The sequence below is a fragment of the Lates calcarifer genome, linkage group LG3 (assembly GCF_001640805.2).
Source record: "Lates calcarifer isolate ASB-BC8 linkage group LG3, TLL_Latcal_v3, whole genome shotgun sequence".
Classification (NCBI taxonomy): Eukaryota; Metazoa; Chordata; class Actinopteri; family Centropomidae; genus Lates; species Lates calcarifer.
The window spans coordinates 21,554,389-21,566,788 of record NC_066835.1 but is presented as its reverse complement, the minus strand read 5'-3'; the positions used below and the strand labels follow the sequence as shown (position 1 = coordinate 21,566,788).

Sequence of the window (12,400 nt, the reverse complement as noted above, 5' to 3'; positions counted from 1 at the left end):
TTACAATAACAGAGAAATGCTGCCCTCTGCTGGATAAAGGATTAATCACAGTCTCACAGTCTTTTCCTCATTAAATCCTCAGCCTCATGTCTTTCCTTCCTGTTTTTGTCTGATGGTTTAAATGTGTCCTCCAGCTCATCTCCTGTCAGAGTGTTAACACTTCTTCTCTTTGATTTCTCTGTTTTCTTCTTCTGTTATAACCACAAACACCGTGTGTGTCCGTGCAGGTGAGTGAGAGAATTGAATAACTTGAGGGAGAGGAAGTAGTTTAAGGGAAGAACTGAAGAAACAAGGAGAGAATAACATGGTGGTAATATTAAACAGCCACAGGGTGAAAGTGTGTGGATCTGCATTGTTCCTCTTCATCAAGCTTTATGCCTTTGGTCTCCAACAGAGAGCGCCACTGTTGAGGTAGTAAAACTGCAGCTTTTAACCCGTTCTTCCTCTTCCTCTTATTATTCAGTATAAAGAAGGATCTCTGTGTGTGAGATGAGGAGAGGGGACAAACACTGGAAGGTGCTGTGAAAGGAAAATGAGGACAACCTGAGGAAAATCAGTAAAATGTACAAATCTAGTTCCTATTATTGCTAACAGAGAATAAGAGAAGAATGAGGTTTCAGCATGAATTACCACGTTCAGTTTGGATCAAATCTAACAACCACAACTCCTCCCTGTGGTAAGATATTTAAATATCAGATTTGTGTGTTTAGATTTTGTTCAAAGGTCCAAAAGTGTTAAGAAACACACTTCACACACACACAGTTCCCTTTAGGTGAAAAATCGAATGTCCTACCTTCTACAATCACAAAAACTCTCTGAGGGTAAAAAAGCCTCTAAAATGCACTTTGTGAGGATAAATAATGGAGTGTGTGTGTGTGTGTGTGTGTGTGTGAGATAAAAGACATTCATGTTAATTGAGACATGTGAACGTTGGAACAGGCTGTTTGTGTGTGAGAGTGGGTGTGTGTTTGAGCATAGTGGTGCAAATATTAACTTTGTCCAAAGTACATTACTGTTCCTGAATTACGATGCACAAATGTCAGCAGAGTTAATGTATTTGAGCGCTATCCTACGCTGAACTTCAAACTCTCTGCAGGACTGTACAGTCCCCTCCTGTCGAATGACCGGTGTCATTCATCTGCAGAAGAAAGCTGAATCCTCCAGCTCAGAACAGACGTGTCAGTACAGAGAGCACTAACCCTGTGCCAGGCCCACAAGCTAACAAACAACAGAAACAAATAAAAGATGCTAACTACACTCACCACTTTGATTCATCTGTTAGTCACTGACTCCTCATCTGAGGCTCAAACATATCAGTCAGAATCTGCCCAGTGTTTCCTGTAAAGCTAACCATGCACTGCTCTTCAGAGGAGAATGAGGAAGTCAGCATAGATAGAGTTTACTGTACTGAACTGAAGGGAACTTTAAAAATACGTATTCTCAGCCACAGTAACAAAAAGGTTCTCAGGACTGATAAATTAAATCTGATGTTATTAGATTTTCAGGGCTGGTGTGTCAGTATGTCTGCACCATCTGCTGTTTGTTACCTACTTTATTCAGTTTAATACGTTAGTCCAACTTCTCTCCCCCGGTAACTGGATGTTTCTTGTTTGACTTCGAACATGTTCATAAGTTTCTGTACTGTTGACTTTTATTTCTTATCACACAGCGTCAACACATCTTTTATTCTGCTGACTGAGTTTCATGTCAGTGCAAGCTTTGAAAAATATCTGTAAACTCCCAGATAACCTACAAAAGAAGAAGTTGGAAGTTTACATCTGAATCCATGCATGAAATAAATAACATTTTCCTTGTTCTTGAACTCTTTCTTTCTTCCCTTTTGCCTTTTCCTCTGACATCAGGTCTGATCCAAAGATTGGAACTGTAAACCACTGAGCACTGAATAACTCTAAGTAAGTAAATTCAGTCTATTGCTGCTTCAGAACAAAACAGTGCACATGTAAGCACTGTTTATTCTGTTATTGCATCACACCTGCTTCTGCTTCTCGCCATCCTTCAGCCTGTAACCAGGAAGTGACTGTACAGCTGAGCTGACAGTGGCACTTTCAGTCGACAGCAGAGGAAGCATCAACGCAAAAACGTTTGATTTTACTGATGAAACTGATGAGTTGGCACTCTTAGTTCAGCTTGATGATGTGTTTGTTAAAGTGCCAGACACATTTAGTGCAGCCCAAGCTGCTGGGCAGAGGTTAGAAACCAATACAACCACATGAAGGAAGAACCCTCATGATGATGTTGTTTCTAGAAGCAGGTGGTTTTAAACTTTCTAAAGTCTCCTGTCTCTCAGCCACAGACTGAGGTGACTGAGCTCGTCCTCAGCCAACAGAGAGCATCTCAGTTTCTCTGTAAGCTCGTCCTCAGGCGCTGAAGCCTGAATCCTGGATGACATTAGACCTCTGGCACCGGAGGGGAGCTGCACATGGAGCTTTATACATGTCAAATAAAGATGACATTAAGAGTTGAAAAGTGTTCTCCTGAGCTGAAGTGAAGTTGTGGTTTGTTTTATGTAATGAGTGAAGCACTGACTTAAACTGATTTACAGAAGGAGACAAATATAAATGTTGAAGTAGATACTGTTTTGATTAATTTGACTGAAACCTACCTTACCTGTTGTAATTATTCATAATCATTATCTTATATTTCCATAGTGAGAGGGAGAAATGTTTGGAGGAACACATCTGGCCGTGTGGACACTGAGTCCAGGTGTGCTGAAACTCAAGCTCTCACTTCCTGCCAGGATCAGCCAGCTAAGCATGGCCTCAGGTGATGGGGGACACGCTGGCCAATCAGATCGTTTTGCGGCCTGTGGAAGGTAATCTGGGCCAGGGGCAGAGTGTGTATTTGTGTGTTTGTGCTTTGCCATCCACACACACACAGACTGTGAACGAGGCTCCATTCTCCCACAGCTGCTGAAATCTTTTGTATTTTGAGTTCATGAATATCTGTGTGTGTGTGCTTGGCGGCTCTCTGTATGTGTGTGTGACCATTTATGCAGCATGTGTGTGTGTGTGTGTGGTCTTTGTAAGGTGAGGATGTTTCCCCTGAGGTGCTGGATGTACAGATCACTTTCAAAGCCCAGAGATCTGTTCCCCCCACGAACGAAATGTTCCCAGCAGAGTGCAGGCGGCCGGTGTGAGCAGAGCCTCTCAAAGGCCCCGATGTGTTTTGAGAGCAGCGCTGTGAAAAGGAGCGTAATGCTGTGGCTTTCTGTGCTATTCATCCAAAATCACAGAGCAGATAAACATGGTACGAGGGCTGATACCCGTCATGCAGGGAGCTCTGGTGGAGGTGTTTGTCTGCTGCAGAGACAGCTTTGAACAGAGGAGCTCTCTGCACAGTGTGCTGCCTGTGTCTTATGGTTTACAGAGGAAAACACACAGAGCTCACAGTTCAGCTCACTGTCAGCTCACTGTCAGCTCACTGTGGGCTTAGGTATCTTTCAGGTTTGATATCATCTCGTAGAACAGGGAGACCTCCATTCTTTGTCCTCTGACACTGCTAATGTGAGTAACAGTCAACAGTCTTGGTCCTGACTGGTTCACTCAAAGTTAGGGACACTTGTCCACATTCATGGGGATGGTGGTCAGTGGCAGGTTTAGTGATAGCCACTGTCCTTGACTGACACTGACCTCTGACCCCTCTGTATGTGTCTCTGAGGTAAAGGTGGAGACAGGTTTCTGTGGGGTGAATCTGGTTGTATCAGTTCTCTCAGGTGCCTGTTGGACACAAACCCAAACACTCGTGATCGTTGAGATGAGACACACGGGACAGGAAGTGCTGTGTGGGTGGTTTGTACACACACTGCTTCAGATAGCCTTGAATGGACTGGTGCTGTTGTGTAGATTAACACATCTCTCGGTGTATAATGATTCCTTGAATTCTACATAAACAGTGACTGTTGCATGAGGATGACTTGGAAATCCCGTCCTTGGGTCCTTCGGGATATTTCTGTCATAAGTCAGTGTGTGGCCTTGGACTCCACTGACACTGGGTCAGTGTTCCCTTTGCTTTGGAACATTTGTCAACAGAACACAGAATGCTCTCTCTACAGGAGCGAACATACCCGCTCTGAAAGCCTTGGTCTAAACAGCCCTCCTGCTACGGACATATTTTAAAGATTCATATTATTATGACATGACATTATATATATATATATATGTTGACTGGTTCAGGCCAGATAAGTTGAAAATGGCAGATACAGAAGCAGGCAGTGGACTCAGGTTTCCTTCTAAAAAAAAAAGGGTTTTATTACAAATACAAATGAATGAAATATGCAGCTTTAGTAACGGGGGGGGGCAACTACATGCAAACAATACCACCAACAGAAGAGAGCAGAAACTCAACAAACTGACCGAACACAATGAGCTGTGAAGGAGACATATACAGTAGCTGATCAGACCACACGAAACGAGAAGGGGAGACACGACATAAACAATAACTAAAACCTGGGACAAAGGAACAAAATCCCCCCTGTACTGCTGCAGCTGATGGTGTGGTCCACTTAGTGAGCCTTTTCTTTTAAGTTAGCTCCACCCTCAACCACATCTTTGGCCAGAACCAGGAAGAACAGAAGCAGGAAGTCCTGATGCAGCAGACACGGTAACTGTGATAACTGTGGTAATGATGTGGGAGAATGTTTGACAGTGTCCATAAGTTTAGCTTAAGTTACTGTCAGTGTGAACTTAACCTCATGTGTTGTAACAGCAGGTTGGTTTGAGGAAAGCTAACCATGCTACAAACATCCAGGTTACATTCAGTATAAAACTGGTCTGAATGGGTCAGCAGCTGCCTGTCTACAACAGAGGGATCAAATCATAAAGCCAAACACCTATAGTGCCAACACATCACGTCCACAGGATAAAGTCCTGCTGCTGGCTGTTGTGCCAACCTGTACTTTCTGCAGTTTGCACAACACACTGGCACGAAGCAGATCTTATGAGCAGCAGAATGAATGATGAATTAACAGTATCCTGAGAGAGCGAGAGCTTTCTGACTGGTCATACACCTCTGACGATGTTAGTGTCGGTCACTCAGACCTTCATCTTCCTCCGAGGATGAAACCTAAAGACTTCAGTGATTCTCTGACTTTCCTCTTCCTCTGTTTGTGCTAAAGTCTTGACTTGTTGATTGTTGTCAGCTCTGGTGAGATATCATATCAGAACAACAGCTTGGTCTATCAGTCTAACTGTTCGCTTTTCCTCACATATCAGGCGTGCTGAGGTAACTGGTACTTTTCCAGATTTCATGTTAGAAATGCAGACTCACAGTTTGTCTTTCTGCAGCCTCAGCTTGCTCTCTGTGTAAGACTCAGTGGATCTGATCAGTCTGCTTGGTGTATCAGGACTGTGACTCACACTGCCACAACTTCTCTCTGTGAAACTCAAAACACACTCTGTCTTCACTGTTAAAATGTGTGTGTGCAGAATGAAACAGCCTCAGAATAAATGATCACTGCACATATTTATCTTCACTTCTGATGATTCCGGTGTTCAGAGCAGAGTGTGTGGGAGCAGCGGAGATCACACAGCCCCCTGCTCTCCCTCTCAGTGCCTCCCTCTCCCTCTCTGGGTGATCGCCTCAGTGCCGCTGACTGTGTGTTGGACTCCGGAGCGTCACCCCGACCTGACGCACTCTTGTTCCAGCCCGCAGCTGTCACCATTACGTCATGCGTATTGGCCCGTGGCAGAGAGAGGCAAACAACGCGAGAGAGGGAGAGAGAGAGAGAAAGAGGGGGAGAGAGAGAGAGAGAGAGAGAGTTGGACCCCTGCGCTCTGCTCCATCGATCCGCAGAGGCGCACAGAGGAGCTTCTATCCGACGCTGGCCACAGTTTCTGAGCTTTGGTTTTTTTCAGGGGGATGCCAAGTGTGGATTGGGTGTTTGAAACATGCTGCTGGGCACTTTGGTACGGTAAGACTGTGACAGTTTCGTTGTTTGATTCCCACGTCGCATTGTTTTAGCTTTTTCATTTGTACGGTTGATGTGTGTCCCAGCTCTCTCCCCCCTCCTCCCCCTCCTCCTCCCCCGTCCTCCCCCGAAAAAAAAAAAGAGATTGCGCTCTTGCAGAATTGATGTATCGACCTGCGGGGGAGAGAACTGCACTTTGCCTCACACCAATGCAACCTCGAAGTTTTTCCCTCAAGAGAGAGAATCACAGAAGTGTGAGCAGCAGCAGAGATGGCTGTTATTCTGCTCCGAGCACAGCACAGCATGTTTAATGATGATGATGATTGATTGATTGGTTGATTGATTGATTGCCTGGAACAGCTCATTGTCAACAGTGACACACACATTTGTTTAACCTGGGGGAGGTAAAAGTGAGCACAGGCTGTGGGTTGATGGCTGTGTCAGCGCGTGCGTTTCACATCATCTCCATCATTAATTACTGTGGGAAGACACGTGAGACCTGAGAGGAGGCGTCTGTCCTCTGTCCTCTGCCATCAGTGAGTCAATACGCTGAATAATGAAAACCTTCCAGTAACGTTCATGTAATGAGAAGCTGTAGTTCACCTGTGCGGTGAATCTACAGGTGTTGCTCTTCTCACCTGTTGCTGCAGTATGACTGGTTCATTATGTGGTGTGATGCATTCACTGTCCTGGCCACTGTGATTTAAAGAGCACACTCCTGTGCAGCGGATGATAAAGCTTCAGGTTGTCAGGTTGAGCTCTGGCTCAGTGACGTGTGTGCAGGGTGAACTCTGCTGCTCAGATGTTTTCCATGGAACATCAGTGTTCCTGGAGCCTTCTTCAGAATATTAGTTAAAGTTCAGGAGCTGGACGGCCACCAAACATCTGTGTTGTTTCAAATCACATCTGAGCAGGAACTGGCCCAAACTCTTTCATGTCAGTTACTCAGAGTTTTAGTTGCCAGTGGTTGGTGAAGGAGCAGTGCCACTTTCTCTCAAAGCTCCTCATCTGCATCTGCCTGAGCTGTGGATTCATCCAGCTACCAGAATGTCCTGACCAGCCTGGACACATGAAAATAATAACTTTGTTTTCAGCACAAAACATACACACACATGCAAAGATACAAATTCAGGTGGAAACAGCTCCGTTTGCTGAAGTGTAGTCTCTCAGCTGCGAGGAAAAGCCGTTCTATAAAAGCAGTTTTAAAGCTGAGATTTAAAGGCAGTAACAGAGTCGGCTGAGTGGAAGGTTGTTCCCGAGCCGAGGAGTGTGCAAAGGCATCACCTCAGTGGAACAAATTCAGCCTCTAACAGCCTGAGTCCAGAGTGTATGAACCCACCTGAAGCAGGTGGTGTGAGCTGCTGGACACGAGACTCTTTTTAAAATTCTACGATCGGCCTTAAATGTATGAATCCAGTTGTGAAGATAAGAGGGATAAAGTTCAGGTTAGATTCAGGCAGTTTGCTGTAGATGAGGAAAATGTGTCCGTAATGCTTGAGTGACAGAAGAAGAATTCATTCATCTTTATATAAAACAGCAGTGTACAGTGGCACCGTCGTGTAACTGACCAAACTGTGATACCACTGGAATCACCTCAGGATGTTTTTGTTGCCAAACAGCTGAAGACTTCCAGAAGTTCTGTGTTATCTCTCCTGAATGCCTTGTGTTCGGGGGTCAAGCACCGAGCTCAGATGCATCTTGACAGCATCTCAAAGTTTTGCGTGTGCAGATGAAAACAGTTGATCAGTTTCCTGACGGTGTCTCAGTCATCTCATGCTACCATCTCAGCATTTAGATCTCAGCATTTAGGATTGTGCACACAATCCTAACGAACTCCGTGCACTATCTGAAGAACTGAGTCTTTATCAGTAGTGGGTTAGAACCAGGCTCGTCTGTCTGAGCTAAACAAGGAGCAGAATCACAACACTCAACTTCAGCTTCTCCACAGTTGCCAATCCGGGCTGCCCGTTGACCTCTGACCCCTTTGGTGAGATGTGAACCTGAATGTATCTCAGTAGATAAGAAAACAAACTCCAAGTTTGGGCTACAAGGCAGCATGATGACCTTTGACCTTCATGTGTGGGAAGTGGACAGTGATTTCCCTACATGGAGTCCTAAATGAACATATCTGTGGTTTCCTGCAGGTAGTGGTTGCGATCTGCCTGTGGGGTACTGATGTGAGCAGAGCCTATGTGTTTCAAGCCAGCGGGCCTGCAGAGGGAGGAGACAACCCACCGCCTCACACTAAAGGTGACATGTTTGATCACAATCGCTCAGAATAAACTTGTCTTAGTCCTTCCACTGTGAAAAATGTATGATGACCTATGGTCTGTGTAGGAAAATAGCTCTGAAAATGGAGAGAGGTCAGGTTTTAGGTTTCAGGCCTTGCAGATGACTGTGTTTGCAGCAGTTGTGTCTGAACGTGCTTCTCCTCCCTCCAGTCATCTCAGAGTGGGTCAGCTCAGCAGGCTCCTGTAAGGGGAGGTGCTTTGAGCTGGAGGAGGCCAAACCTCCAGGATGCAGATGTGACAATCTGTGTAAAACCTACTACAGCTGCTGCTCTGACTTCGACGAACACTGTCTAAAAACAGGTCAGTCTGATACAGCGTCTCCCAAACTCCTGTTTTCTTGTTGCACGACTTTTTTTAATGGTACACAAACAGAAGTGAGTAGTGCATTTGTTGGGGACTATTTTCCAACAGCAGATGAATCTACGTTCGGTTCTTTAGAGAGTATTTGGGGCAGCAGGTTGGTGTGCGTTCATGGTGATGAATGAACATGTCAGCCAATGCGACAGTGTGGCTTATTCTTTAAGTCTCCATACAGATCAGCACTACAGTAGCTGCAGCACTGACAGAGATCAGCGTATAACATATGATATGGACAAGAGCTGGCCAGAAAACTCATTTTCATCTGATGCCGATTAAGGCATTGGCTGAGTGAAAAGACTGGAACCACAAAGTCATCTAGAAAACATTAAGCGAACAACACTGGGACATTTTCCAACACAGAAAGTCTCTCCAAGTGAATTATACAACCACAAGTCTCCTGTGAGTCTTTTTACACGGCCCACTTCGCTTGTAACCGCGTAATTTGTAACAGACTGCAGGTCTGACGGTAGATTTAATTTGTCACTGTTCATTGTATCAACTCGTGGTGTTTTAATGTGGCTAAGCTTGGCTGTGAGGTTTTATACTGTAATGAAGTGATTTCTAATGTGTGTCAGCGGGAGGTTTCGAGTGCACTCAGGATCGCTGTGGGGAGGAGAGGAATGACGACCATGCCTGCCACTGCTCAGAGGACTGTTTGGAGAGAGGAGACTGCTGCTCCAACTACAAGTCACTCTGCAAAGGTTCTTATCACGACATCTATTCTTGAACTAAATTTACAGATAGAAAATGACTGTTCATGAAAGCAGGTGAAGACTGTGTCCTCGTGTTTCTCTTTGAGGTGAGACTTCATGGGTGCACGGTGACTGTGAGGAGATCAAGAGTGCTGAATGTCCCGCAGGGTGAGTCTGAGACTGATGAGAAACTCGTGTGCTGAATGTAAGGAATATATTCCATCGTTTCAGCTTGTTCATTAAAGCAACAAAATGTAACTTGGCTGAGCAGCAGCGCCCTCTGCAGCCACGAGTCGTCATTAGTTCTGTCCGAGCTGTTAAGTGGTTTTCATGCACAGAAAACAAAGTCAATATCAATCTGTTGATGGACCTCAGACTGTGTAGACCCACTTAACTGACTTATGACCAAACGGTGTATATTACCCATGATCCCCGGCTTCTGGAGCAGGAAGTGCTGTGGCTGTAACAAACTGTTCATAATTCTTGATATTTCAGAGGCGAACGCTGGTTTCTAAAGACTTTTTAAACTGATGTACAGTTCAGCATCACTCTGAACTCTGGGTCTGATTCCAGCAGTTTAATCTGCTGACTATCACTCAGTCACAAACTTATAGTGGGAGATCGTACCCAGTCAAAGAACAGGGGTTTGGTGTGAGGAGTGGAAATGGCAGAGGTGAACATCACAATGATTTTGAAGCTGTTACTTCAAGGTAAAATATGTTCAAATGTTTGGCACAGGACCCAAAAGTCAAGGAGCAGCAGCACACCTGATCACCCTCCATAAGATCCAGGGACTGATAAAAAGGAATTTATCAAAACTGACTGAGCAGAGGTTGAGAGGACTCTTAGTCCCTCCCTCCAAAAACACACATTCCCAGAGTCTTTCATTGGAACATCATGTCTTTCAAACGTAACTCCAGATGGTTCAAGTGATGCTGCTTGAATCATTTCAGCATCAAGTCACTGCAGAGGCCGAGTGACAGATGGTTTTAAGAATTGTGAAATAATATTTAAATGAATTGTCTTTTTGTGATCATCGTGCTCCTCAGCTTCATCCGTCCTCCCCTCATCATGCTGTCTGTCGACGGGTTCAGAGCCTCCTACCTGAAGAAGGACAAATCTGTCATCCCCAACATTCACAAGCTCAGTATGAACTTTTACTGCTGATCATTTCTCTATAATTACAGCTGTAATGATTGTGTAGGTCACTGTTAACATCCCAGTAAATGACCTGTGAGTCTTTAGTCTGTGTCTTATTGAGTTTAATAGTAAAGATTAGTTTCCTCTCAGGATCGTGCGGCACATCAGCGCCCTACATGCGACCCGTCTACCCATCAAAGACCTTCCCAAACTTATACACCCTAGCTACAGTAAGTGACGCTGGATTATATGCTTCATATACTAGAAGCTGCAGTAAAACAGCTGTTAATATGTCCTGCTGTGTTTGTAGGTGAAATAAATACAAACGTCCTCACAGCGTGTGCACGTTGTGACCCTGCAGCAGGACTGATTTTTAATGTGTTCACTGTAGTCTTACTGTCCTGTGGGGTATCTCCACAGGGTCTTTACCCAGAGTCCCACGGGATTGTGGGGAACACCATGCATGACCCGGTGTTTAATGCCACCTTCAGCCTGCGCACCAGAGAGAAACTGAACCACCGGTGGTGGGGCGGACAGCCAGTGAGTAAACTGTAGATACCAGCTTGTGGTTGGAGTCAGTTCAAACTCACAGGCTGAGTAGATAAAGAAGACTGGGCAGTGGTTAGTTACTGAACAGTAACTGGATCTAATTTCATATCATTTAGAGCTGATTTTATCTGTGAAATAAAAGTAGATGTTGTCAGTGTGTGTATCCCTTCATTCCTGTTCCTGGACAAATGGTATGAGTACTATATAGTACATACAGTTAGTAGGCCATGTAGTATGGGACAGTATTAGGACAGGGACACAGTAGGAAATCATTATGCAGTACACACCATATGAACTTCAGTCTTTTCTGTTACAGATCTGGATCACGGCGGAGAAGCAGGGAGTGAAAGCAGGAACTTTCTTCTGGCCTTGGTACTTTAAGTTGGTACTGGAATATTTCTCAGTAGCTTCAGACAGCTGAGCTGCTGACTCACTGAGTTGGGAGGATGCTGATTTTGACGTAAAGGAATCTTTATAGATGTGTATTCATACAGGAGAGAGATGTCGGAGCTCAGGACAGGAGTTTGTTTTAATAGGCAGCTTCGCTTCCAACATTTACATACCCATGACCTAACGCTCACGAGGGCGGCGGCGGCCGAGGGCTCGTCACATCCTGAGACTGACTGACAATGGCCACAGACGCAGAACAATGCTCCCACACACTCAGCCACAACAGAGGCTATTGACGACTCAAAGCAGCCGAAAGTGGAGTTTGTTGATCTCTGCTGATTTCCATTCACACACACACTTCTTCACAGATGTTAGACTGGTTCATATATGTTGGTATTGATGGTCATTTACACCAAAATGTTACTGTACCGCACAGATCAGGTCCCTGGTTCTTTAACAGACATACAGTGATGAATGTGTGATGATAGCTGCTTAATGAATCACCACGTTTTGTTTTCAGGGTGATTCCTCTGGAGAGGAGGATTCTGACGATCCTGCGTTGGCTGCACCTGCCTGATAATGAGAGGTGTGTCTTTCTGGATCTTTAGAGAGAAATCTTTTTTACAACCGGAGTCTTGTAAATTCTTGGAGACTTGGTTAATAGCAGGAAAAGCACAGATGTAACTAATAACATCAAACATTCGACTGAAGCGTCCCAATAAACCATGACAGTGATTGAGCTTGTAAAACAAACAGCGTGAATCAGCTGAATAGAATGTGTTTTTGTTGTTAGTTACATCTGCAGCAGAGTTTTTTTTTTGATGTTCCAGTCATTTCTTTAATTTCTTTAAATGTGACACAAAGGTCAAAGGTCAAATTTCAAGGCAGAACAAGAACAACGAAGCTAAACAAAGTCAGATCTGTTTTATTCCTGTAACCCTCGACAGCATGTTTGTCACGTCTCGGTGGGATTTGGTTTTTTCCCGGTGCTATAGTCAGGGTTGATAAATGTCTCTGCTGAAGATAAAGTTTTTGTGTGTTGGTGTGGGTCA

The 12,400-nt window shown here is 44.7% G+C and overlaps 1 protein-coding gene across 3 annotated transcripts in view; it reads left to right on the top strand.

Moving 5' to 3' along the window:
• Positions 1 to 5,277: 5,277 nt before the first annotated feature.
• Positions 5,278 to 12,400, top strand: part of LOC108887583 (ectonucleotide pyrophosphatase/phosphodiesterase family member 2) — a 30,860-nt gene continuing 23,737 nt past the window's right edge. The window contains exons 1-10 of one of the 3 annotated variants that reach the window (XM_051069053.1): positions 5,278 to 5,924; positions 8,071 to 8,176; positions 8,368 to 8,517; positions 9,153 to 9,278; positions 9,377 to 9,437; positions 10,319 to 10,416; positions 10,560 to 10,639; positions 10,830 to 10,949; positions 11,275 to 11,330; positions 11,869 to 11,934. In XM_051069053.1, the coding sequence (XP_050925010.1) occupies positions 5,907 to 5,924; positions 8,071 to 8,176; positions 8,368 to 8,517; positions 9,153 to 9,278; positions 9,377 to 9,437; positions 10,319 to 10,416; positions 10,560 to 10,639; positions 10,830 to 10,949; positions 11,275 to 11,330; positions 11,869 to 11,934 (881 nt within the window). In that variant the 5' untranslated portion in view covers positions 5,278 to 5,906. The remainder of the gene's footprint in view (positions 5,925 to 8,070; positions 8,177 to 8,367; positions 8,518 to 9,152; positions 9,279 to 9,376; positions 9,438 to 10,318; positions 10,417 to 10,559; positions 10,640 to 10,829; positions 10,950 to 11,274; positions 11,331 to 11,868; positions 11,935 to 12,400) is intronic. The other 2 variants (XM_051069054.1, XM_018683032.2) reach the window with 2 other exon arrangements.